General features: G+C 35.9%; 1 protein-coding gene across 3 annotated transcripts in view; it reads left to right on the top strand.

Annotated features, from left to right (window-relative positions):
- The first annotated feature begins 3893 nt into the window (after nucleotides 1-3893).
- Nucleotides 3894-23910, top strand: part of ZNF25 (zinc finger protein 25) — a 36638-nt gene continuing 16621 nt past the window's right edge. Inside the window, exons 1-2 of one of the 3 annotated variants that reach the window (XM_019717340.3) lie at nucleotides 3894-4460; nucleotides 6399-6442. In XM_019717340.3, coding sequence (XP_019572899.1) covers nucleotides 6428-6442 — 15 coding nt within the window. In that variant the 5' untranslated portion in view covers nucleotides 3894-4460; nucleotides 6399-6427. Of the gene's footprint in view, nucleotides 4461-6326; nucleotides 6443-23910 lie in introns of those variants that run through there. The other 2 variants (XM_019717338.3, XM_019717341.3) reach the window with 2 other exon arrangements.

Here is a 23910-nt window from a genome sequence, read left to right as displayed (position 1 = left end):
ATTCAATTTTACAGTCTATACCTTTAAATCAGGAGGTTTGGTGCATTTACACTCAATGTGATAACTGATATGGTTAAAATTATGTCTAGCGTCTTCATCTTGCTATTTCTCTTCTCTTTGTCTATTTGTTCTTGGTGTTCTCCCCCTTCTTTTTTCTTTTTTAATCTTTTTTTGCTTTCATTTGGATCGAGTTTTTAATGATTTGTATTTATTTCCTTTGTTGGCTTATTGTTTATAACTTTTTTGGCTTCTTTAGCATTTATGATATATGTCTTTAACTTTGGTTGCTTTAGCATTTGTAATATACATCTTTAACTTATCACAGACCACCTTCAAGTAATATTATGTAAGAGGATACCAGTGACTTGCTTTCATTTCTCCCGTTCTGATTTTTATGTCAATGTTACACAGTTCACTTTATGCATATGTTATAAACTCCACAATATATTGTTATTATTTTTATTTAAGGAGTCAATTATGTTTTAAGAAGATTTAAATAATGAGGAAAATATTTTTATATTTACTCATGTATTTACCATTTTTGGAGTTCTTGCAAAACAATATGTATCTTTTTTCTCTAAACTCATTGTATAAAACAGCCCAGTCAATTCCAGGACAGTGAATGTTTGTCTTTTCCATTAGCCCTGCTGATGGTGATTTAGACTGGATGCTCGAGGACCTGGTCCTTTTTCTGGCTAGCATCTGGCTCAATAAACCTTTTCTTTCAGAAAAACTTTCAGCCTGGAAAGTTTTTGATTAACAGCCTCATAACTGTTAAATACATTTTTCTTAGTTTATGTTTTAATTTTGTGTTCTTTTTAAATTGGACTTTTCCATAGTTCATAGTAAAATTTGTTCATATCCTTTATGGTTTCTGCTTTTTGTTTCATGCTCTTTCAAATTGTATTATTTAATATTTTATTTATATTTTAAGTAATTGGTTTTAGTTTTTAAGTTTGCATACTGAATTCATGTACCACTTATTTATTATAATGTGTGAGATGACTAGATAATCCACCTGATTTTCTCAACATCATTTACTTAATACAATATACTATCTCCATTGTTTCAAATGAGAATTTCAACATATACTAAATTCTTATGTATGTTGGGATGTGTTTGTTCTTTTTTAAAATCAGCAGTACACTTTTAAATTATGTTTATAATAATACACATTTCCAAAAGAAAATTCCTGCTTATTCTCCAAGGTGATATATTTCCAGGTGAAGTTAAAAATTATTTGTCAACTAGAACAAAACCAAACTGTCCATCAATTTGTGTGTGTGTGTGTGTGTGTGTGTGTGTGTGTGTTTATTGAAATTGAGTTGTTTTACAGAATTTTCTGTAAGGGTAAATACAAATATAAAATGATAGAATTTTTCCTGGTGTAAAAAGGGGAAAAGGCCTTTGCTCCTCTTCTCAAGAGCATTGCCTTAAGGAAATTGTAAAGCTTTTCTCTGTCCTTTTGATGTGTATATAAATCTTTTTAGAAAATAAATAAGCCTTTTATTATTTTTGTAACCCAGGAAACCTGTTTCTTAAAGGCTTTGGAGCCATATCTTTGAAATGTGACTAACACAGATAACCACCCTAATTACCAGGTGAATTTAGGATGAACTCTGTGTAGCAAATGGGTTGTCAAGTCCTCTTGAATAGTTATGTATAACCATTAAAATTCACACTTTTACATAAAAGTGTGATATATCTGTTATTGCAAACTCATTAGCAGATGATCTGATGCCAATCACAGTCCAGTTTAATCTAGTTTACTAATAGATTGTTTCTTTTTTTCTCTATCTACAGAGAGGATTTTCTGGATTTGCAAGAAATATTTTTAAATATTTCCCCAACACCTCTCATCCAGAAAACTGGTGTGTGTGTGTGTGTGTGTGTGTGTGTGTGTGTGTGTACGCATGTGTGCATGCACATACTCAGATATATGTGTACATTTTTTCTCTATATGGATTCTATGTTTTAATGTTATGAAAATTTTAATACTTTTGTAATTATTTTGAATGGAAACACATTTCTATTGTTGACACAAGAGTAAATTGATGTCATAAAGTGAGCAGGAAATCGGCATATATTCAATTTGTAGACGGAAGAGGGTTACATGTTAAACCTGACAAGTTTAGGAGATTGAAAATAACCACATAGGATGGTGTGAACATGAAAGTTCCTAAGGTGGGCCATGGCGGGAAGTTACATCTTTAGCCTGAAGCTTCCTTGATAAGGTCAATCTTTACCTTAAGTGAGCCTGTTTATTGTCTTTTTGCACCTAAAATGACATCCTTAGAATGTCAGTAATCCCATTTTCCAGACCAGGGTAGGAAACTACAGACTCCCACATTGTTATTCTTGTCCCGATTACCATTTCTATGCGCTGTAAAAAGTGAACTAGTAACTATCCTGTAGCTACTTATGTAGAAGTACCTAGGAGGGGGGTGGTAGATGAGGGTAAATGGAGTAGAATATATGGCGATGGAAGGAGAACCGACTCTGGGTGGTGAACACATAATGGAATATATAGATGATGTAATACAGAATTGTATACCTGAAATCTATGTATCTTTACTAACAATTGTCACCCCAATAAACTTTAATTAAAAAAAGAAAAAAAAAAGGGAAGTTCCTGTCCCTCCAATTTACTTTTATCCAATCCCAGGGATTTCCCTGCTTTGCTTACTCCCACCCCCCTTAATCTACCACCAATGGATTTCATGTAACCCTCCTCCTTTGATTCTACATATAAAATAAGCTGCAAACCGCCATTTTGCAGAACATTTTCTCAACCCGTTGAGATTTTGCTTCCCAGCAATTGTCGTCAGTTTGGCTCAAATAAACTCTTATTCGCTTTTTCTTAGGCTGGATGCTTTTTCTTCGACAAGTGTATATTCCTCAGTGGAATGACAGCTGAAATATTTTATACCATTAGGATAAAACTTGAGTAAAACTCTCAGAAGAATGTGCACTTTGCATTGTGTGCTTTTTCTCTCTTGAATAGTGGTACGTGTGGCACTCATGTTGTTTTAGCTTATATGCATTTTCTCTTTATTATGTTTCATGTATTGAGACAGGTTAGTTAGCATGTTACTAGGTAGACAAGGAGGTCCCTGGTGGAATAAACCAAAAAAAGCAGCCTTATCCTGAAACTCCAGGTTCTGGAATGTCTCCTTCACTCCAGGACAGAGATATGCGGTTAATAAATTATCTCAAATGCCTTTTGGCCAACAAAGGAACAAATCTGGTAGATAGGAACGGGTTATTTCGTTAATCCCTTCAGCACAGGCAAACAGGACAAACCCAATGGAGGAATTCCATCAGGAGGCTCCAGCCCCGTCCCCAACCAGCCAAGAGATGGTATAAAAGAGTTTTTGCCTCAGTCACTGGGCACCCCTTGCGGTCGGGAGCTCTGCCCCTTAGCTTTCAATAAACTATCCTCTTTTAAAACTCTTTGCCTCTCTTGGGTCCATGTTTCCATTTTTCCATCTCATGAGACATGATCCCAGCATTCTCTCACTCAAAAATCCCCTATGCCATTTGGGGACTCACAGAGAAATAGTCGTACATCAGTATCATTTGCATAATTTTAAAATTAGTATTCCTAAGATAAAGTCAGCCCTTACAGGGTATTCTTTGAAAGTTCTACTGTACTTTGTTTCAAGTACTTTCTTTTACTCATAAATATTCATTGCACCACCTCACTGTAGTTTTGTTTTCAAGCCCCCATATCACAGGTTGCCAGTTCTAATCAGCCATCAGTATGAGTAACGAAAGAAAGGACCAGGGCTCCCAGAAATCCCAGCAGCAAACACGCTGGACACTGAAGGCCAAACCTCATCTACCATGGAGTCGCAACAGAGGCTTCCCGGAAGCGCAGTTCCAGAGTGGGTCGTGGGTATACTTTTGCGCATGAGCAATTCCCGCTCTTTCGTAGTCGCCATTTCCCGGCTTGCTCCCCAAAGGGGAGAGAACTGGGAGCCTCCAGCTGGGCGCAGCGCCGCACAGGAGAATCTCCACGGGGCGGGAACCGTGGCGGTGTCCCCGCTGGTGTGTCCACGGCCCCGCTTTGGGGACGCCAGGCCGGGGCAGGGGGAAGTCGGGTCTCCGCGGCTGCGCAGAGTCGGAGAGCCTGCAAGCCACCCCCTTCGCTGAGGCCGAATGGGTCTCTGAGGGCCCCTGGGGAGGGAGCCGGGCGGGAGGCGGCGTGGAGGCCGGTTGTCCGCCTTTCCGTTCCTCCCCAGAAGCCTCGTTTGTCGACCCGTGTGAGAGCAGCGGCTGCAAGAGACCTGGGGCGCCAGCCGAGGTGGGGACGGCCGCTGGTGACGTGGATCCAAACCCGTCCCTGGTGATTCCAGCTGGCGCGTCGCGGTGCTGGGCGCTGGGGACACGGCGGTGTCAGGCTCCAGGGACCTGGGCTCCAGTCCATTGCCTGCCAGGAAAGGGGCAGGTTCTTCTCGGTACGATTCAGATACTCACCTGTAAAATGATAATACTATTGGTGTTGTTTTCTGTATTAAATAGGATAGTATATTTAAAGTGTGATGACTCAATAAAGGTGAGCGGCTTTTATAATTACAAAGTATGCTGTTCTTTCATTATTGGCTCATCTAATCATAATCATCATAACCATCCTTTCCATGGGCATTAACCACCTCTATTTTAATAAATACGAATACTACAAGTTCAGAGATATTGTTTTACCCAGCGTTAGCAGGTGGGCTTTAAATTTTCACTTGCTAGTTCATGCTGTTTCCTACATTAAAATTCGCAGTAATTGACCCTGAGCATCGCTAGAACATAATCGTGTAGTGTAGTGGATTAGGTCCACCCAATATTAGCATGTAGTGTTCTATTTCCAAAAATTATTGAGGCTTCCTCAGAACTCTTGTGTGGAAGGTTAAAATTAAGGCCCTTCCCGCATTCTCCATCCTGTCTCTATTCTCAGAGGAATGTTAAACATGTAATTTGAAACTGTAAATTAAGCCCAGAATTTTAATTCTTGCTTGGAATCCTATCCAAGCAAGAGGGGAAATGGAACAGACGTTTTTTAAAAAATGAAAACTGCAATTTCATCCATGCTCCATGTTATGAAAGTGTCATAGTACCTCTGATTGGCTGGTGTATCTGGGCTTATTAATTAGGCATTTTGTAAGCAACAGGCTGACTGAAAGTGGTTTCTGCTGTATGTAACAGAAGGGATTTCAGCATTATGGCATCCTTTTGCTACCTACATGAAGTGCCTGTTTGGGGGTTATGGTACCAAATTGTTGTTTTAGAAGTTAGATTTATGTCACTATCAGCAGATTATTTTGCCATGTTAGAATTCATCAAGGCCTAATTAAATTTTACTCTAGGCCCAGCCTAAGTTTGGAGGGGATAGTAAATTCCAGGGTACTGTCTGGATTTGTGGTACTTAGTGAAGACTTATAGAATCAGAATGGTACATAAAGCATTGTTAAAATTTAATTCTTCATGTAAAAGATAAACAGCATTTTTAGCTACGACAGTCACTAGATTTTTAATAGCAGAGCCTAGCATAGAGCACAAGACTCCAGAGCCACGATATCATATTTAATACGTGATTTAATGAATCATGGAGAAGTGATTTTTGAGAAACTAATTTAGGAGAAACATTTTTGAAAGCTTTGGAGACTTTCTAACCTTGTGGGGTTTATAATAATAATAGGAGAAATTGTTATGACTTGTAACTTAAACACTTTTCCATACCGTGTTTACCTGAAAATAAGACCTAGCCGGACCATCAGCTCTAATACGTCTTTTGGAGCAAAAATTAACGTAAGACCCGGTCTTATTTTAACATAAGACCGGGTCTTATATAATGTAACATAATATAAGACCTGGCCTTTATAATATAATACCAGGTATAATATTGTATAATATAATATAATACCAGGTGTTATATTAATTTTTGCTCCAAAAGACACATTAGAGTTGATGGTCCGGCTAGGTCTTATTTTCAGGGAAACACAGTATCAGTAAATACTTCTCTTCTGCATCATTTGTAATGCCAGCATAGAGTTCCATACTTTGGTATATATTATACACCTTGCTTAACTAATCTATTAATGGATGTTTAAGTTTTCAATTCTTTTGTGTTATTTGGTAAATGGACACGTAATTTTAAAAACGGCCAATAAGAAAGAAATGTTTAGATTCAGTCAAAAATGTCCCAAGATCACCAAGATTATATCAAAGTCACCAATGGACAGGTGGGTACTCCTTTATCATGGTTCTTCCTATTCCTTTTCATAGCTTAAAGGGACATTTATCCAGAGGTTTAAAATGTATGGAAATTTCTCATAGGTGATTCCTGAAACTGCAAGATAAGGTCTCATGACTTCTGTCTTTCAACTTTCCCTATTCTGGCTTCATAGTTTCTATCCTGTCCCAAGAGCTGCAGAAAATGAACACATTTCAGGTAAGTCATTTAGCCCTTACTTTGTTTTTTTTTGTTTGTTTGTTTGTTTTTTAATTTTATTAAATTTATTGGGGTGACAATTGTTAGTAAAATTACATAGATTTCAGGTGTACAATTCTGTATTACATCATCTATAAATCCCATTGTGTGTTCATCACCCAGAGTCAGTTCTCCTTCCATCACCATATATTAGCCCTTACTTTGTTTCACTGTGTGTGTGTGTGTTTGTGTGTGTGTGTGTGTTCAATGAGTTTTATGAAAGAGAGCCCATATATTAAATTTAAAAAGAAAACAGTTTAAAATCACGTTCAGGGAAAATACTGTAACTAGCACAGCATTTCTCAAAATGTGGTCTGCGGATCTCTGGGAGCCCCAAGAGGTCAGTGAGGTCAAACGTAATATTAAGATCCAGATTGAATTGCACACTGTTGACATTTGCACTGATGGTATAAAAGCAATGGTGAATAGATTGCTACCTGTTTGGCGTGAATCAAGACGATGACACCAATGACATTTCATTCCTCTGCAATGTACTTACAGTAAAATATTGCCATTCTTATTTAAGGATATCATTGGTGAAACAGTAAAAATTATTATTTTTATTAAATCTTGACCCTTGAATACACATCTTTTTAATATTCTGTGTGACAAAATGGGAAGTTCACATAAAGTACTTTTGCTGCATTCTGAAGTATGGTGGTGGTTGTCTTGAGGAAAAGCACTTGTGTGATTGATGTGTGAGTTCCTCTAGCCACTTTTTTCATGGAACACTTTTACCTGAAAGAGCAACTGGCAAGCAAGCTGTGGTTATTCACACTTGGGTATTTAATAAATGTTTTCTCAAAAATGAGTGAAATGAGCCTGTCACTTCAAGGAAAATACTTGTTACTATTTGTTGCCAATGTTATATGTAAGCTGTAAGTGAAAATTAGAATTTTGGAAGACTTGTATCCTCTGCTATGAACTTAATAACTTCTAAGACTTTTCTGTTGAGATTGATGAGGATACTAACAAATGTGATACGTTTTTATGTTATGTAATAAAATGTGTCAACATTTGAGTAGTATTTTTGATATAAGTGTTCAGAGGCAAGCTCAAGCAGCTTAAGAGGACAGAATGATATAGTGAAATGAGGAACGGGGAATGAGTTGGTTAGGGATTGCCCATTCTAAAAGGTAATAGTTGAGGAAAGTCCTAAATTAAATGAAACAGAGAACCAAGTAGAAAAATGGTGGAAGAGCATTCTAGATAGGAGGAATAGCAAATACAAACACCCTGAGGTATGTTCCAGAAACTGTGGGAGAAAGGTAAGAGGTGAGATCTAAGAGGTAGAATCAAAGAGGTAAAAGAACTAGAATATGTAGGACCTTGTAGGTTGTAGAAAACATTGAATTTTAATTGTATTGATTGATTGATTAAAAATTTTTTAAATCATACTTTTTACAATCAAAGGACTGTACATAATGTATATGTATAATTTAGGGAATACTGATTAAGTAAACAGCAGTATATCCCCTATCTGGCTTAAAAGATAAAATTTACTGGTACCTTTGAAGCCCCTGTGTGCCCCTCCTTAATCTCATTGCAGTATAATCCAGATAAAATTAATCCTGAATTCTGTAGGAGTTATTTCCTGCTTTTTAAGTTTAATATTTTAAAACAAAATAGCTTACTTGACAATTAATTAAATGCCCAGCCCTTTGATAAGCTCTTGACAAAGTCTGTTTTACATAAGCCTCACAACTACCTTTTGAAGTATTATTAACTCACTTTTTTGTATTATTTTGTTTACTGTTTAGTCTGGAGATTACAATATACACCATTAACTTATCACAGTATCTTAAAATAATATACTTATTCATGAACAATGTAATCAACTTTCATCAGTATCATTCTATTTACACCTTTTCGACCCATGTGGTCCTTGCCTTATATCTCACTTCTATGTATATATTGAAGTATTATTATTATCAGATCATAAATTTTCAGTGTGGACATGATCTGTTATTAAAAGTCATAGCCTTTAGGCATGTTGATTGAGAGAAACAGACTCTAGAAGGAGGGAGAAATTAAGTAGGAGGAAGCCCCCAAAATTTAACCTGTTCTACAGTTGTACTTCGGTCAATCTTGAACATATTTATATCTTTTATGTGAAGTTCTCCTTATCCAGAATTAATTCAAAAGTGGTACATGATGTTTTCCCTATCTTGTGCTCTGTAACTAATTGCTGAATGGTCAGTCTTGGACAGCAGAAATGACTAGTGAGCCTCTTTGTTTTTTGAAGTAATTTTGCAGTCGTCACTACCAACTCACGGAAAAGTTTATTTTATGCAGATACTGAAATTTTTTGTTTGTTCATAGTCATTTTGTCCAGATTAGATGATCTCCTTTATTCCTCCTTGAATCTCTCAAGTCCTATTGGCATAAATTTCCTGTTTGAAAACATCCTTTATAGTTACTGTTTTTCTTGTGTGTGCTTGCTTGTTTTAGCCAGGGTATGCTGTTGGAAAATTCTCAATTTTATTTATCTGAAATATTCATGAAGAACTTCTTCACTGTGTATAGAATTCTTCACTGACAGTTCTTATCGTTTAAAACATTGAAAAGCATTTACTGTCTTTACTTCTGATGCTGTTAAATTTCACCTGTTGATTTTTCAGGCCGTTGAAGTAAATTTGTCTGTTTTGTGCTAGCTGCTTTTAAAATAGCTTTTATTCTAGTATGTTTATGTATGGATTTCTCTTTATCCTAATGAGATTTATTGTATTTTCTTTGGGTTGAATATTTGAGTGTTTCAAATATTACTTTGTATCTTCTTTATTGACTTTTAAACTCTACTTTTTTGTCTTATTTTGTTTATTGCTTAGTCTGGAGATTACAGTACGCTGTTTCCCCGAAAATAAGACCTAGCCAGACAATCAGCTTTAATGCATTTTTTGGAGTGAAAATTAATATAAGACCGGGTATTATATTATATTATACCTAGTCTTATAGTAAAATAAGACCGGGTATTTATTATATTATATTATATTATATTATATTATACTGTATTATATTATATTATATTATACTATATTATATTATAAAGACCCCATTTTTCACTTATTTTACTTATAGTAAAATAAGACCGGATCGTATAGTAAAATAAGTATAGTAAAAAAATTAATTATATTAATTTTTGCTCCAAAAGACGCATTAGAGCTAATTGTCTGGCTAGGTCTTATTTTCGGGGAAACATGGTATGCACCATTAACTTATCACAGTATCTTCAAATAATGTTATACTTTTTCATGAATGATGTAATCATCTTTCATCAGTATAATTCTATTTACACCCTTCCCATCCTTGTGGTCCTTGTCTTATGTCTCACTTCTACATATATTTTTATCCCCAAATACTTGTTATTTTTTTAAAAAACACTTAGTAATCTTTTAAAGAAATTTAAGTATGTGTGTATGTGTGTAGTCTTTTATGTTTATTTACATATCTGCTTTGAGTTCTCTTTATTCTTTCCTACAGGTCTGGGATTTTCTCAGATATCTTTTCCCTTTAGCCTCAGCAATTTATTTCATTATTTCATGTAGCTCAGGATGGAGGGTGACAAATTAACTTGGCTTGTCTTTCAGAAATGTCTTTATTTTATCTTGGTTTTTGAAGGATATTTTCCTGGAAAGAGAACTATTTATCAAGAGTTTTCTTTGTTTTGCCCTTTTAGGATATCTTTGTCTTCTGGCTTCTGTTTTTTTCTGATGAGAAGCCAGTCTTCATTTTGTTGTTAATCACCTGAACATAATGTGTCTTTTTCCTCTGGTTCTGCTTAGGATTTTAATTTTATCTTTAGTTTTCCACAGTTAGACTGTGATCTGCATACATATTGTTTGTTTTGCATTTATCCTTCTTGAAGTATGATAAAGATTTGTAGGTTGTTTTATCATAATGGAAAATTCTTGGATACTCTTCAAATATTTTCTTTGTGCCATTCTCTTTTTTTTTTCTTTATAAAGTTCCAATTACGTAAACGTTGGAGTATGCGGTGTGATCACAAAAATTTCCTGTTTGAAAACATCCTTTATAGTTACTGTGTCTTTACTTCATCCTCCATCAGGACAGCACTCTGTGACACACATGGCTTCTGGTATGGCAATTTCTGTCAAATAAAAACATTACGGTGTGTCCTCATCCACCTTATTCACCAGAGCTGGCACCGTGCGATTTCTGGCTCTTCCCCAAAGTCAAAATGACCATGAAAGGTAAACGTTTTGAATCGATTCAGGACATCGAGGCAGCCACGACAGAGCAACTAACGACACTCATTGAAAGAGGACTTCCAGAACTGCTTCAGAAAGTGGCAAGAACAATGGGATAGGTGTGTTCAAAGTGAGGGGGAGTATTTTGAGAGGGATTAATGGCAATGTGTCTTTTACTGTAATACATTTTTTAAAATATAAACATTCATCGTATTTTTTTTATCACACCTTGTATATACATATTGTCGCCAAAATCTCAGATGCTCTATTTAGTTTTGGGAGGGTTTTTTCTTTCTTTTTTTCTTCTTTCTTTTCTGTTTTTTTGTGGTTGTTGTTGTTCTTTAGTTTGGATATTTCTATTGAACTTTTTTTTTTTTAAACTTTGTGGCTTCCTTCTTCTGTCAGTTCTTTTCATTCATAAAGCCCACTTCATTCATAAAATCTACTTCTGCTATTGTATCTTCTAATTCTAAAAATTCCTGAGTTTTTTTTTTTTTTATTGTTTGTTTGTTTGTTTTTCTATCTCTGCTAAGATTCCCCATACTTTCATTTATATTGTCTGTTTTTCCACTAGGTCATTTAACAATTTTATCATAGTTACTTTAAATTCCTTATCTGTTAATCCTAATATCTAGGTCATCTGTGGGTCTGCTTCAATAGCCTTATTTTCTCAATATGAGTCATATTTTTATGCTTCTTTGTATGTCTCTTTAATTTTTTATTATGTGCTGGACATTATGTGTAAAGGTGTAGTGAAGATTGAAGTTAATAATACCTCCAGAAAAAGACACAGCTCTTCCTCTGTCCGTTTGCTAAGTCGGTCTAACATATAGTTCAGCTGGCCCTGGGTTTTAGTTAGATTCCATTCACCACTGGCTTCAAATGATTTGATGGCAAGATCTAGCTTTCCCTTAGCAGGGCTTGGAATCTGAGTACCACCAGGCTCCATTGATGTCATTTGTAGCCTACCCACCACCTGTTTTGAGGAGTTCCTGCCCTGCAGAGCTTTCACCACCTGAAACATCTCTTCCTGCCCTGACACTCTGCTCTTGGCCTTTGGAGAGTTGTTCCCATGCATTCAATAAAGGCCTGTTAGGGGGAAAATGGGTGTTTACATTTCAGAACATCTATATCTGTAATGGAACATCCTATTTGGTTCCAGAAACTGCTTCTCCAGTTTATAAACTGACCACTTTGAAACATTTGATGGGAAGTAAGAAAAGACTTCTTTTTGGGGATATGCATATGAAGCCCCCCACTCAGTCACCAGGTAGTATCAGGTTGGTGTTGACTTGCTTTGTGATTGGGGTTCATAAGGATGATAATACATCACAGAAGCCCAAAAGCAAACATTGAAAGTTTGTTAAAAGTTGAACTGGTTTGCTCTCTCTCCTACTCACCCCCAGCAATGAAAGTAGTTGTAGTTTTCTTTTCTCTTCTGAAGTATTTATCTCTTCTGAATTTTTTTTCTTTATTAATCTTTGTATTCTCAGATCTCTGATAGAGCTTATCTTACAGAACTTACAATTTTCTTGGTAGGGACTTGTTGTATTGTTAGGGTGAGATCAGCTTCTCTTTTACTTCTCCGCATTCTATTCAGAACTGTTTTTTGTTTTTTTTTTTTTTTTAATCTTATTCTAGAGGTACTAGCCCTAAGCTGCTTTCTGCTCTGCATTTTTGCTCTGGCTATGAAATTTTTAAATGCCCTGAAAATTCTAAGCAGAGGTGTAACACTCAGGACCTTGATCCCTCAAATTCTGGTGCCTGTGCTAATATTTGATACTTCTACATAGCTATTTTTAGTGTTTTGGAGGTTTTATTTTTTGCTTTTATTTTTTAATTGTGGTAAAATATACATAACAAAATTTATCATATTAACCATTTTTAAGTATGTAGGTCTGTGGCATTAAGTACATTTACATTGTTATATAACTATCACCACCATTCATCTCTAGAACTCTTTTCATCATCTCAAACAGAAACTCTGCACCCATTAAACATTAGCTCCCCATTACTCCCTTTCTCCCTCTCCTGGGAACCACCATTCTACTTTCTGTCTCTATGAATTTGACTATTCTAGGTACCTCATATAAGTGGAATCATACAGTTGTTTTTTTTTAACTGGCATATTTCAGCATAATGTCTTCAAGGTTCATCCATGTTGCAGCATGTGACAAGGTTGAATAACATTCCATTGTTTGTATAGATCACATTTTGTTTATTCATTCATCTATTGATGGACACTTGGATTGCTTGTACCTTATGGCTATTATGAATAATGCTACTGTGAACATTGGTATACAAATATCTGTTTGAGTACCTGATTTGATTTTTTTGGGGATATATAATTAGGAGTGAAATTTCTGGGTCATATGGTAATTCTATGTTTAATTTTTTTAGAAACTGCCACACTGTTTTCCATAGTGAAAAATGGAACCATTTCCACAACCATTTTACATTCCCACCAACAATGCACAAGGGTTCCAATTTCTCCACATCCTTGTTGATATTTTTTGGTTTGTTTTAGCCATTCTAATGAATCTGAAGTGGTTTTTGACTTGTGCTGTATTTTAATTTTTATTTATTTATTTATTCTTTCAGTTATAGCAAAATTCCCTCTGTTTGGGTATACATTTCAACCAGTTTTAATACATGCATGAAGGCGTGTAATCATCACCACAATCAAGATATAGAACAGTTTCATCACCTCAAAATTTCCATGGTTCCCTCTTTGTAGTCCCCCACCACTAATTCCTAGCAATCTCCAATTTATTTTTTATCCCTATAATTTTGCTTGATTGTGTTGTATGTATCAAGTTGCTTTTTTATTGCTAAATAGTATTTAGTTGTATGTATGCACCCTAATTATTTATCCATTCACCAGTTGAAAACATTTGGGTTGTTTCCAGTTTTTTGGCAATTATGAAAAGCGCTGTTATAAATATTTGCATTCAGATTTTTGTGTGTATACAGGTTTTCATTTCTCTTGGGTAAATAGCTAGGTGAGTGCTTGCTGGATCATAGTTAAGTATTAAGATTAACTTTATAAGAAACTGCCAAACTGTTTTCTAGATTAGATGTATTATTTTGTATTCCTATTGCAGTGTATCAGAGTTCTACTTGCTTCACATTCTTGTCAGCACTTGGTATTGACAGGTGGTTTTTTTTTAAGTCATGTTGATAGGTATGTAATGGTATCTCATTATGGTTTTAATTTGCATTTTCCTAATGACTAATGATATTGAAAATTTTTTTATGTGATTATTTGATATCCATCTATCTTCTTTTGTGAGTGTGTTCAAATCTTTTGTTCATTTTTAAATTGGATTGTTTTCTTACTGAATTTTGAGAGTTCTTTATATGTTCTGGATACAATCACTTTGTTAGATTTGTGATTTTCAAATATTTTCCTCATTATCTGTGGCTCCTCTTTTCACTCAACAGTGTGTTTCACAAAGCAAATTCTGATGAACTCCAGTTTGGTTTCTTTTTAGTTTCTTTTGGTGTCATGTCTAAAAAGTCTTGCTTAACAAAGACTTTCTTCTATATTTTAAAATATTTTGTAGTTTTTACATTTTATATATTTAGACCTGTTTATTTTCAGTTGATTTTTGTATAAAGTGTAAATTATTGGCTGAGGTTCATTTTTTTTTTTGTATATGATTATTCATTTCTTCCAGTGCCATTTATTAACAAACAAATGTATCTACATTAGCTTAACATATATACAGGTAGATACAAGTATATTAGCTTAACATATATACAGGTAGATACAGAAACAATTATAGATATTTATATATACATGAGTTAATACAATACATACTATATTTTCTAACTCTGTCTGCTGAGAGGGCCTGTAACCAGTGACACCCCAGTAGCAATGAATATACCCAGCACGCAGATCTTGGTTTCTAAATACTATTCTCCAATAAAAGGAGCCAGAATTCCATGGAGAAATAATTGATTCTAGGGCTGAGGCAAGGAAAATATAAAATAAGCCCAGAGCATTTTGTACATCAGAAAGTAAGGAAGTGCTCAAAAACAAAGTGATGGGGATATGTGAGATATGCACAAGAGCCAACTTGAAAGAGCTTCTCGTGGGCAAGGCTGGAACAATTTGAGCAATAAAATAAAACAGTATTTGATTCTAACCCAAAGCATTAAATATTCGAGACCATATTGATATAAATAAATAAAAAATAATAGGGAGAAGATAGAACTCCTCTTTGTGAAGAATTCCAAATAATATACATAGATACTGCCCCCTTTTGGAAGTGGGTTTTATTCCCTCCCTCCTTGAGTATGGGCTGGACTTAGTGATTTGCTTTCAAAGACTAGAGTATGAAAAAGAAACATACAGTAGAGAAAAGTGGCAAACACTACCTTAACAAAGTGGTCCAGGTTAACAGTGACATCCAGGTCACCAGTGACATAAAGTGCCCCTTTTATATTGTGATGAGAAGGGCTCTTTGTTATTCTCCCTAGTCAAGTGAAAGTCATTGTAGTCAATTCAGTGTCAACAGGAGTCCCCAGTTTGGGCTACAGTGAGGAGGGGAGAGACTTTATTCAGTGCAAACAGCTCAATTGTGAAACAGCTCAGCTATGGAACAGCTTGGCAAGGCAGCCCCAGTGAGGAGGTTCCAGTGTTACAGCTCCAGTGTCACAGTTCAGCTCCAGTGAGACAGCTCTGCTTTGGCAAGACAGATCTGCTCTGCTCTGTTATAGCTCCACTCCGGTGTTTTTTTTCTTTTTCTTTTTTTTTTAATTTTATTTTATTAAATTTATTGGGGTGACAATTGTTAGTAAAATTACATAGATTTCAGGTGTACAATTCTGTATTACATCATCTATAAATCCCATTGTGTGTTCATCACCCAGAGTCAGTTCTCCTTCCATCACCATATATTCGATCCCCCTTACCCTCATCTCCCACCCCCCACCCCCCCCACCCCGGTGTTATAGCTCTAACTGGTAAACAGTCTTCGATCGAAACTGAAAGTGTGCCACACAGAGACAGAGGTAAAGCTGGCTTATATAGAGACGAGTTACTGCTCCCAGTCCTTGATTGGTCTGTTTTCATGCACATGAGGACTCTAAATCCTCACAGCTCTGATTGGTCCAAAAGCACTGTCCTGATTGGTTGGTAAAGATGCAAATGAAGATATAGCTGCGTATCTCTGATTGGATGGGGAAAGTCTCAGTCCTATTGGTCGAATTTCAATACCAGGTGCTCTCTTATAAAGATCAACTGAGATGGCAGGAGCACAGTGGAGAGGCTTGACAGCCCACTCCATGGCTTTTCCCTGAAATGCAGCCTGCCTGAGGGACCTCTGCAAACAATGACTGCTAGTCTCTGATTTTGTTCCACTGATCTGTGTGTTTATCCTTTTACTAATAACCTGTGTCTTTACTATAGCTTTGCAGTAAGTCTTGATATCAGGTAGTGGATTTGCTGATATTTTGTTGAGGATTTTTACATTTGAAACCATGTAAAATGCTGGTAAAATTTAGTGATCAGATTTGGGGGATTGGTAGAGAAGTCTGGTTAGTACTGTTTACCATTTTCTGTGGTATAAATACTCCCACCATGACAAATTTCAGGCTACAAGTTATGTCAAGCAATTCCTAAAAAAAAATTAACAATTATTAATAGCACTCCTGATCTGGTACAAACTGGTAACCACCACTATAGTTTTCTGGTAATTGTTTTGTTAGTTTGGGTATCAGCATAATAATGTTGGCCTCATAAAATGAGTTGAGACTGGTTATCTTCTTTTTGTTTTATGGAAGAAATGGCATATAATTGGTATTGTTTCTGCCTTAAATGTTTGGTAGAATTCACCTGTGAAACCATTTGGGCCTCAGCTTTTCTTTGTTAGGTTTTGTTTGTTTTAATTGAAAAATTTACATAATATCGTTTTAAAGTGTACAATTGGGTGGCATTTAGTGCATTCACAATGTAGTGGAACCACCACAACATTTAGTTCCTAAAAGAAAAGCCCCATACATAGCCATTAAGCAGTCATTCCCTGTTTTCTCTGCCCCTAGCTCCTGGCAATTAACAATCTGTTTTCTCTCTCTGTGCATTTACCTTCCTGGGTATTTCCTATAAGTGGAATCATGTAATATGTGACCTTTCCTGTCTGACTTCTTTCACTTAGTATAGTGTTTTCTAAGTTCATTGACCTTATAGCATGTATCAATTGCTTCCTTCATTATTATGGCTAAAAAATATTCCATTGTATATATGTACCACAATTTGTTTATTCATCCATTGATGGATATTTGGGTGGTTTTCACTTTTTGATTATTGTGAGTGGTGCAGCTATGAACCTTTGTGTACAAGTATTTGAGTACCTGTTTTCAATTCTTTTGAGTATATTTCTAGAAGTAGAATTGCTGGGTTGTATGGTAATTCTATGTTTAACTTTTTAAGAAACTGCCAAATTTTTCCACAGCAGCTGTACCATTTTATATTTCCACTAGACTATATGAGAGTTCGAATTTCTCTAAATCCTCTTCATCACCTGTATTTTCCATTTTTGTTTTTTTTAAAACACCCATCGTAGTGAATGTAAAGTGGTATTGTGGTTTTGATTTACGCTTCCCTAAAGACTAATGAGCATCTTTTCATGTGCTTTTAGACATTGGTATATACTCTTTGGAGAAATGTCTGTTCGACTTCTTTGCCCATTTTCTAACTGGGTGTCTTTTTGTTTTTGAATTGTGTTTCTTACGTATTCTGGATGGTATGTATAGATAGATAATTTATCAGATAGATGGTTTTCAAATATTATAGCCCATTCTGTCGGTTGTCTTTTCCTATTTTGGTAGTATCCTGTGATGCATAGAAGTTTCAAATTTTTATAAACTCCAATTTATTTGTCTTTGTTACTTTTGGTGTCATATCTGGAATCCATTGTCAAATTCAAGGTAAGACTTACCAATACGTCTTCTTATGAGCTTTATAGTTTTAGCTCTTATATGTAGGTCATTGATTTATTTTGAGTTAACATTTGTATATGGAGTGAGGTAAAGGTCCAATTTTATTCTTTATGCACGTGGATATTCAGTTGTACCAGTATCATCTGTTGAAGAAATTATTCTTTTCTATTGAATGGTCTTGGGTTCCCTGTTGATAAATCAAATGGCTGTAGATGTATGGGTTTATTTCCAACTGTCATTTCCATCCCATTGAACAAAATGTCTATCCTTATGCCAATACCACGCTGTTTTGATTACTGTAGCTTTGTAGTAAGATTTGAAATTTTGAGAAGAGAGGCCTCCAACTTTGTTCTTTTCTAATGTGGTTTTGGCTATTAGGGACTTTTTGTAATTCCATAGTAATAAGGATTAGCTTTTCCATTTATGTTCAAAAGCCATTGGTATTTTGATAGAGATTGTATTGAATCTGTAGATTCCATTGGGTAGTATTGTCACCTGAACTATATTAAATCTTACAGTCTATGAACACAGAATGTCATTTATTTAGGTCTTTTTTAATTCTTCCAGCGTTTTTTTTTTTTTTTTTTTTTCTTTTCAGGTTTTCAGTTACACTTCCTCAAGTAAATTTATTCCTTGGTATTTTACTCTTTTTGATGCTACCCTAAATGGAATTGTCTTAATTTATTTTACAGATTTTCATTGCTGGTATAAAGAAACACAATTTATTTTTGTGGGTTGATCTTATATCCTGCTACTTGCTGGCTTTGTTAGCTCTATTAGCTTTTTTGATGTTGTTGTGGATTCTTTGAGATAACCTTTATGTAGATTCTTTGGGATAATCCAATTCATGCCATCTGCAAATACATTTTACTTTTTCCTTTCTAATTTGGATGGCTTTTATATCTTTTTCTTCTCTAATTGTTCTGGCTAGCCTGTCAGTACAATGTTGATTAGAAGTGGTGAAAGCAAGCATCTTTGTCTTGTTCTGGTCACAGGGAGAAAGATTTCAGTCTTTCACTGATGATTATGCTGTTGTTTGGGGGAAGGAATGGATTAAAAATGCTGTTTATCATGTCGAGGAATTTTCCTTCTATTCCTAATTCCTGAGTGTTTTTATCATGAAAGAGTGTTGAATTTTGTTAAATGCTTTTTCTGCATCAATTAAAATGACCATCTACTTTTTCCCCCTTTGTTCTATTAATATAATTGATTGACTTTTGTATGTTGAACCACCCTGGCATTCCTGGGATTGGTAACACAAAGTCATGTTATATGGTCTATTTTTTATTTTGCTGGATTTGATTTGCTAGTAATTTGTTAAGAATTTTTACCTCTATATTCATAGAAGATATTAGTCTGCAGTTTTATCCTTTGGTGTTTTTTGTCAGGCTCTTATGAGGTCTTAACAATGAAGTTCGTGAACTTGTTGCAACAATGTTGCTAACCTTTTTTGATATCAGAGGGGTTATTCATTATGAATTTGTACCAACTGGACAAACAGTTAACCAAACTTACTATTTGGAAATGCTGAAAAAAGTCTGCGTGAAAAAGTTATACGACCTGAGCTTTTCGCCAACAATTCATGACTCGCATCACGACAATGCACCAGCTCACATGGCACTGTCTGAGGGAATTTTTAGCTGTAAACAAGTAACTGTGTTGGAACACCCTCCCTACTCACCTGAGCTGGCCCCAGTGACTTCTTTCTTTACCCGAAGATAAAGGAAATATTGAAAGGAAGACATTTTGATGACATTCATAACATCAAAGGTAATACGACAGCCGTGATGGCCATTCCAGAAAAAAGAGTTCCAAAATTGCTTTGAAGTGCAAACTAGGTGCTGGCATCAGTGCATAGCTTCCCGAGGGGAGTACTTGGAAGGTGACTTTAGTGATATTCAGCAATGAGGGATGTAGACCTTTTTCTAGGATGACTTTGCAAACTTAATCGTCAGACCTCATGTATCAGGGTAATGCTGGCCTCATAAAAAGACTTAGAAAATGTTTTCACCTCTGCTTTTCTTGTTGGGAGGTGTTTGATTAATAAGTCAATCTCTTTACTTGTTATAGATCTGTTCAGATTTTCCATTTCTAGGTTTTCATTTGTTGGTATACAGTTACTTATAGAATTTTCCAATTTTATTTCTGAAAGGTTGATAACAATGTCCTCTCATTTCTGAATTTAAATATTTGTGTATTTTTTTCTTAGTCGTTACAGCTAAAGGTTTGCCAATATTTTAGATCTTTACAAAGAAATAACTTTTGGCTTTGTTGATCTTTTTATTGTTTTTCTATTCTCTATCCCCATTTAAAATTTTTATTTCTAGTTTTGCTAGCTTTGGGTTTAGTTTATTTTTGTAGTTCCTTAAGATATAAAGGTAGGCTATGGATTTGAGATCTTTCCTTTTTAATGTAGTCATTTACTACTACAAATTCCTCTCTAGTCATTGCCTTCATTGCATCCCATTAGTTTTGGTGTACTTTCTTTTTCATTTTCATTCTTCTCTAAGTGTTTTCTAATTTTCCTTGTGGTTTTTCTTTGGCCTCTTGGTTGTTTAAGATTGTGTTTTTAAATTTCCACCTTTTTGTGTGTGAATTTTCCTGTTTTCCTTCTGTTATTGATTTCTACCTTCATTCCCTAGTGGTTAGAGAAAATACATTGGATATGATTTTAGTCTTTTTAAATTTATTGAAATTTGATTTATGGCCTAACAAAGGTCTATCTGGGAGAATGTATCATGTGTACTTGAGATGAATGTGTATTCTGCTGTTGCTGGGTGGAGTATACTACAGTATGATTGTTTAGTATCAGAATAGTCTTTTCCTTTTCACCATTTCTGTAAGCACTCCATTTTAATTTACACAGTTTCCTATTATGGCTACACCTATTATGGCTACTCTTATATCTGTTAGTTGTTATTTCTGGTTTGCCATGTGCTTTTCTTTTTTGGTTTCTCTGAAATATATTCCAGTGCTTTGCAGAATAAGTACATAGTTTATATGCTTTTAAAGTCCTTATGTTTATGAAAACATCTATTTTTTTCTTATCCTTGAATGAAAATTTGACACGGAATGGAATTTTAAATTCAAAACTTCTTCCATTAGAACTTTTAAAACTTATTTTTTTCAGTTACAGTTGAATTCAGTATTATTTTATATTAATTTCAGGTGTATAGCCTAGTGGTTAGACATTATATAATTTATGCAGTGATCGCCCCATTAGTCTAGTACCCACCTGGCACTATACACAGTTATTACAACATTATTGACTATATTCTCTATGTTGTACTTTACACCCCCATGATTATTTTATAACTGCCAATTTGTATTATTTCTTAATCCCTTTATCTTTTACACCCAGCTCCCCAACCCCCCTCTCCTCTGGCAACCATCACTTTATTCTCTGTATCTAGGGGTCTGTTTCCATTTTGTTTGTTCATTTATTTTGTTCTTTAGTTTCCACATATAAGTGAAATCATATGGTATTTGTCTTTCTCAGTCTGACTTATTTCACTTAGCATTATACCCTCTACGTCCATCCAAGTTGTCACAAATGGTAAGATTTTATTCTCTTTATGGGCATTTCTTCTTTTCCTTATAGCATTTGGTTCTACATATGAAAAGTCACATCAGTTTTGTTTGTATTCTCTTAATTGCTGAAGTGATATTGCTGTACCATAAAAAAACAGTACTTGTAACTATTTCAATAGAGTTTTGCTTTAAAAAAATCCTATGTATTACAAAAGAATAAAATGTGTGTGTGTGTGTGTGTGTGTGTGTGTACACATGCATGCACACACATGTAACACAATTTATCTTTTTGGCTATCTTGTGCCCATATTCAGAGCCCCTGTATTTGTTCCACTGCTATATGTGGTGAGCTCTTATCAGATTTTGCTTTCTGCTGGATGCTCTTTGTTTAAACACACACACACACAAAAGGAATTATTTAAGCTTGACTATGATTAATTTCCCTGCCAAATCAGTCATTCCACTGTCTCTGTCAAATTCCAACCCTTCAACTCTAAGAATAAAGATTTCCTGAGCTATCTGTTAGGATGTGTGTTCACAAGGTAATGTCAGAAACATGGCGATGTGAGGGGTGCTCCTTGAAATCTCTACTGGAAGTTAAAACAAATCGAACAGCTATACGAGGTCAGACAATTAAGTTCGTGAACTAATCCTAGAAAAAGTGCTGCATACCTCATTTACACGGTTTCCTATTATGGCTACCTCATTGCTGAATATCACTATGGTCACTTTTAAAGTACTCCCCTTGGGAAGCTACGCACTGATGCCAGTGCCTAGTCCACCCTTCAAAGCAATTTTGGAACTCTTTCTGGAATGGCCATCAAAGCTGTCACTGTATTACCCTTGATGTCCTGAATATCATCAAAATGTCTTCTTTTCAATAGTTCCTTTATCGTCAGGTAAAGAAAGAAGTCATTGGGGGCCAGCTCAGGTGAATAGGGAGGGAGTTCCAGTGCAGTTATTTGTTTACTGGCTAAAAACTCCCTCACAGGCAGTACCGTGTGAGCTGGTACATTGTCGTGATGTAAGAGCCATGAATTGTTGGTGAAAAGCTCAGGTGTTCCAACTTTTTCACACAGCCTTTTCTGCACGTCCAAATAATAAATTTGGTTAACACTTTTTCCAGTTGGTACAAATTCATAATGAATAATTCCTCTGATATCAAAAACGGTTAGCAACATCATTGCAACAAATTCACAAATTTAATTGTCAAACCTCGTAATTTGACAAAGGATGCCCTACACAACACACAAGCGTATTTTGAGAGCTCGGCACTTCGAAACATCTGAAGGTGGGCCAATTGGGGCAAAGAAGGGAAGAGCGAAAAAGGAAATGCAGAGACGTAGACTGACGGGCACATCCTGTAGCTCACTGCACTCCTGGGAGAGGGAAGGATCCAGGATGCAGGTGCACTGTCTCTGGCCCACAATCCTGCCTGAGGTATAGCATATAATATGGCTGAACCCAGCGATCGGGGCAGAGACCTCAGGGCAAAGACTGAATACAGAAGGGTGAGAACTGTGGTTTAAGCCCTCACTGCCAGGTAGAAGGCTGACTCCCACCACCCTCCCAATGCTCGCCTCCCCCCACCCTCCTAGTGTTAGGAGCCAACTCCAGAAGAAGTTGTACAAGTGTCCAATTAAAGAGTAAGAATATCTACAGCCCTGAGAACTGGAGAGACAGTCCCACAGGCACAGATGCACAGTGCAGCTAATTCCAGTGACAGGGAAGGAGCTGTGTAGGCGTGAGTTGGCTGTGGGCTGGAAGTCGCCATTGCTTGGTATCACAAACACAACTGCCTCCTCTCCCAGCCCAACCCATATCCACCTTTCCAGGATGATCCCTGCAGGAAAAACCAGGGCTGCTGAGATTATTCAAACTGCATTGGGCTGCAGGGGCAGTATTGGGATTTCAGAGGCTTGGGACTCTATTGCCCTCCACATCGTCCCACAGAGGCAGTGCCTGAGACCCAGGCAACCTGCTCACATAGAAGAAGCCCACCTTTGCAGGTAACATCCTGTCGAGTGAGAAGCTGGAACAGTGTGAGAGAAAATAAAACGCTGCAGTGACTCCTACTTGAAAGCAAAAGAAAGACCTCTTCATATCAGCCTGCTGCAGAATCTACTCCTGTAGATGCCCAAGAAGAGAAATAATAATTCATTAATTGTCATGATTAAGCAAGGTAACAAGTCAGCCCAGAAAGAAAATGAAAAACCTCCAGAAAATGACCTTAAAGACGTAGAAATATGTCACTAAAATGACAGAGAATTCAAGATTGCAGTTGTGAAAAACTCAATGAGATGCAAGAAAATTCAGGCAGTTTAATGAACTCAGAAACAAAATCAATGAATAAAATGAATATTTTACCAAAGAGATTGAAATTCTAAGAAAGAACCAAATAGAAATTCTGGAAATGAAGAACTAAATAAAAGAGATGAAGAATGAAATAGTCAGCTTATGATATAGAGCTGACCAGATGAAGGAAAAAGCTAGTGATATCGAAGATAGAAATTTGGAAAGGACACAGATGGAAGAAGAGAGAGACTTGAGTTAAAAGAAAAGAACTCCACAATAACTTTCTGACTCCATCAGAAACAGCAACATAAGAATAATGGGTATATGAGAAGGAGACGAGAGGAAGAAGGAACAGAGAGTCTATTTAAATAAATAGTTGATGAGAACTTCACAAACCTTTGGGAAGAACTGGATCCTTGAATCCAAGAAGCAAACAGACACCTAATTACC

Source organism: Rhinolophus sinicus, chromosome 15 (assembly GCF_057876585.1).
Source record: "Rhinolophus sinicus isolate RSI-liver-muscle chromosome 15, RSI-T2T, whole genome shotgun sequence".
NCBI classification, from domain to species: domain Eukaryota; kingdom Metazoa; phylum Chordata; class Mammalia; order Chiroptera; family Rhinolophidae; genus Rhinolophus; species Rhinolophus sinicus.
The sequence above is the reverse complement of the archived record's forward strand: the minus strand, read 5'-3'. Positions and strand labels throughout refer to the sequence as shown.